The sequence below is a fragment of the Monodelphis domestica genome, chromosome 6 (genome assembly GCF_027887165.1).
Source record: "Monodelphis domestica isolate mMonDom1 chromosome 6, mMonDom1.pri, whole genome shotgun sequence".
Taxonomy (NCBI): domain Eukaryota; kingdom Metazoa; phylum Chordata; class Mammalia; order Didelphimorphia; family Didelphidae; genus Monodelphis; species Monodelphis domestica.
In genome coordinates, this window is record NC_077232.1 from 24,495,178 (window position 1) to 24,497,565 (window position 2,388).

A 2,388-nucleotide genomic window follows, 5' to 3' on the forward strand; every position below is an offset into this window, starting at 1 on the left:
AGAACTCCATAGGCTGTTCTCTACCTCACTTCCTGCATCTCACATGTGCCAATGGCGGCTAAAGCTTGACTTAGGACAGCTCAGAGGTCTGTCCTTTTTTTGCGCATGTCTGTTTAAGGCCATTTTCTCAGATATTTAAGTCTTGAGTCGGCTGCAGACCTTCCTAATCTTGTTAAACTAAGAAGGGAGGAGAAATGTAGTTTTCAAGTCCTGATTCTATTATTCCAAGTATATCTCTTGTTATTGTTTCAGAAATAGCTAAATCAGATCTTCTCAAGAATGGTCCTATTAGGGTGGAATAGTTTTGAATTTCTCAATTCACAAATACAACATCTCTTATTTTTAAAATGGTTTGGGTTTTCTTAAAAGAATAGATGGATTGTGGGCTTCACTGATGAAAAGATTCTATATATAAATGAAATCTTATATCCATTCAGGACTTGAAATGAATTATACCAATTATAAAGTTTACTCTTCCCTTGTTATTTGTTTTCTTTTATACCAGTTGTTACATCCCTAAATTTGGGCATCAGGAAATGTATAGACAAAACAAAACATCCTACAACCTCTATTATTAAGCTTGATGCTGCGTGTACCCAGCAGGGATTAGGTTGAAAAAATATCAAATTATATTAACTATTAAATCATTATATCTAACTTTCCATTAAACAACTAAATAGATAGAAATAAATGAATATACAGTAATGAAGGGACTGACTGATAGATCTATTCATATATCATTAATAAATGACACCTATTTATGTCATTATTAGTTATCACATAGATGAAGCAGAGAAAGAAGAGGAAGAAAAGGAGAAATATATATGATAACACTAGACACTGAGTTTTTAAATTATTTAAAATTTGTTGACTTGAAGCCAGGCCAACAGTTATTTTCCCCATCTTAAAGATAAGGAAAATCTAGGGAGAGATGTTATGTATCTTGGTCAGAGTCACATAGCTAGTAAAGATACAAAGATTAATTAGAATTCAGATCTTGTAGGTACAAGTCTGATATTTTATCTTGAATTACACAATGGCATTTTATTTTCCTCATCTTTAAATTAAATATGATTATTGGACTATATAAAAGATAACTCAGTATGAGATTGCAAAAGGAAAGCTCATTGATAGGTGAGCTAAAACTGTTCATTGACATTGACAGAGATTCCTAATGTTCTCTCATTCCATCCAATTTTGGACACAGAGATAATTTCTCAGATCCTATCACTTTCCTGAAGGCATCTTTTACATCCTTGTTCCTTAAACTGTAGATAAGAGGATTTAGCATTGGTATCACCACAGTATAAAATATAGTAGCAACTTTATCTGAATCTAGGGTATTTCCAGATTCTGGTCTGCAATAAATAAAAAGTATTGTACCATGGAAAACAACAATGGCTGTGAAGTGGGAGGCACCAGTAGAAAAGGCTTTGCGCCGGCCTTCAGAAGAAGGGATTCTCAGAATGGTGATGAGGATAAATATGTAAGAGGTTAGGATAATCATGATGGTGCTGATCTCATTGAAACAGGCCACTATGAAAAGCAGTAGTTCATTGATGGAGACATCAGAACAGGATAGAGATAAGAGAGGAGGTAGATCACAGAAGAAATGATTGATGATATTAGATCTGTAAGAAGATATCTTAAGGGCTAAGCATGTATGAATAAGAGAACACACTGTACCACAAATATATGAACCACACACCAGCTGGACACAAAGCTTCTGGGACATAGCAATCATGTACAATAATGGGTTGCAAATAGCTACAAATCGATCATAAGCCATCACTGCCAGCAATATGACTTCAGTGACCACACATGTGCAAAACAAAAAGAATTGTATAATGCAACTCAGGAAAGAGATAACTTTGTTTTCTGTTGATATATCGACCAACATTTTAGGAACAATGATAGTGGAATAGCAGAGATCAACAAAGGACAAGTGGCTGAGAAAAAAATACATGGGTGTATGAAGGCGGGGGCTGATCTTAATCAGGATAATCATTCCAAGATTGCCCAAAACTGTGATACTATAGATCAATAGAAATATCAGGAAGAGGAAAACATGAAGTTCTGGATGATCTGAAAATCCCAAGAGCATAAATTCAGTAACTGAAGTGCAATTTTCTTCCTCTTCCATTATTCTGGTATATTGGAGGTTAAATAGAGCCAAAATGAAAAATCCATCTGTTATATGATCCAAGAATCCATTTTAACCATGTCCTAGGAGAAATAAATCAAAATAAAAGACAATGAATATACAAGAGATATTAATTATTTGTGTGTATCTTGATATCTATAGTTAAAAGATCTTAGAAATAGAATTGAGAATACACACACCATGCAGAGATCTCATCCAGATCAAGCACAACATACATAGTGATA

General features: G+C 34.0%; 1 protein-coding gene across 1 annotated transcript; it reads right to left on the reverse strand.

Annotated features, from left to right (window-relative positions):
- Nucleotides 1-1,171: 1,171 nt before the first annotated feature.
- Nucleotides 1,172-2,143, reverse strand: LOC100021126 (olfactory receptor 5L2-like). The gene has a single exon (XM_007497647.2). The coding sequence runs from the start codon at nucleotides 2,141-2,143 to the stop codon at nucleotides 1,172-1,174; it is 972 nt and encodes a 323-aa protein (XP_007497709.2).
- Between the last annotated feature and the right edge of the window lie 245 nt (nucleotides 2,144-2,388).

Coding starts and splice junctions, on each gene's coding strand:
- LOC100021126 (XM_007497647.2), bottom strand. CDS start 2,143: ATGGAAGAGGAAGAAAATTGCACTTCAGTTACTGAATTTATGCTCTTG.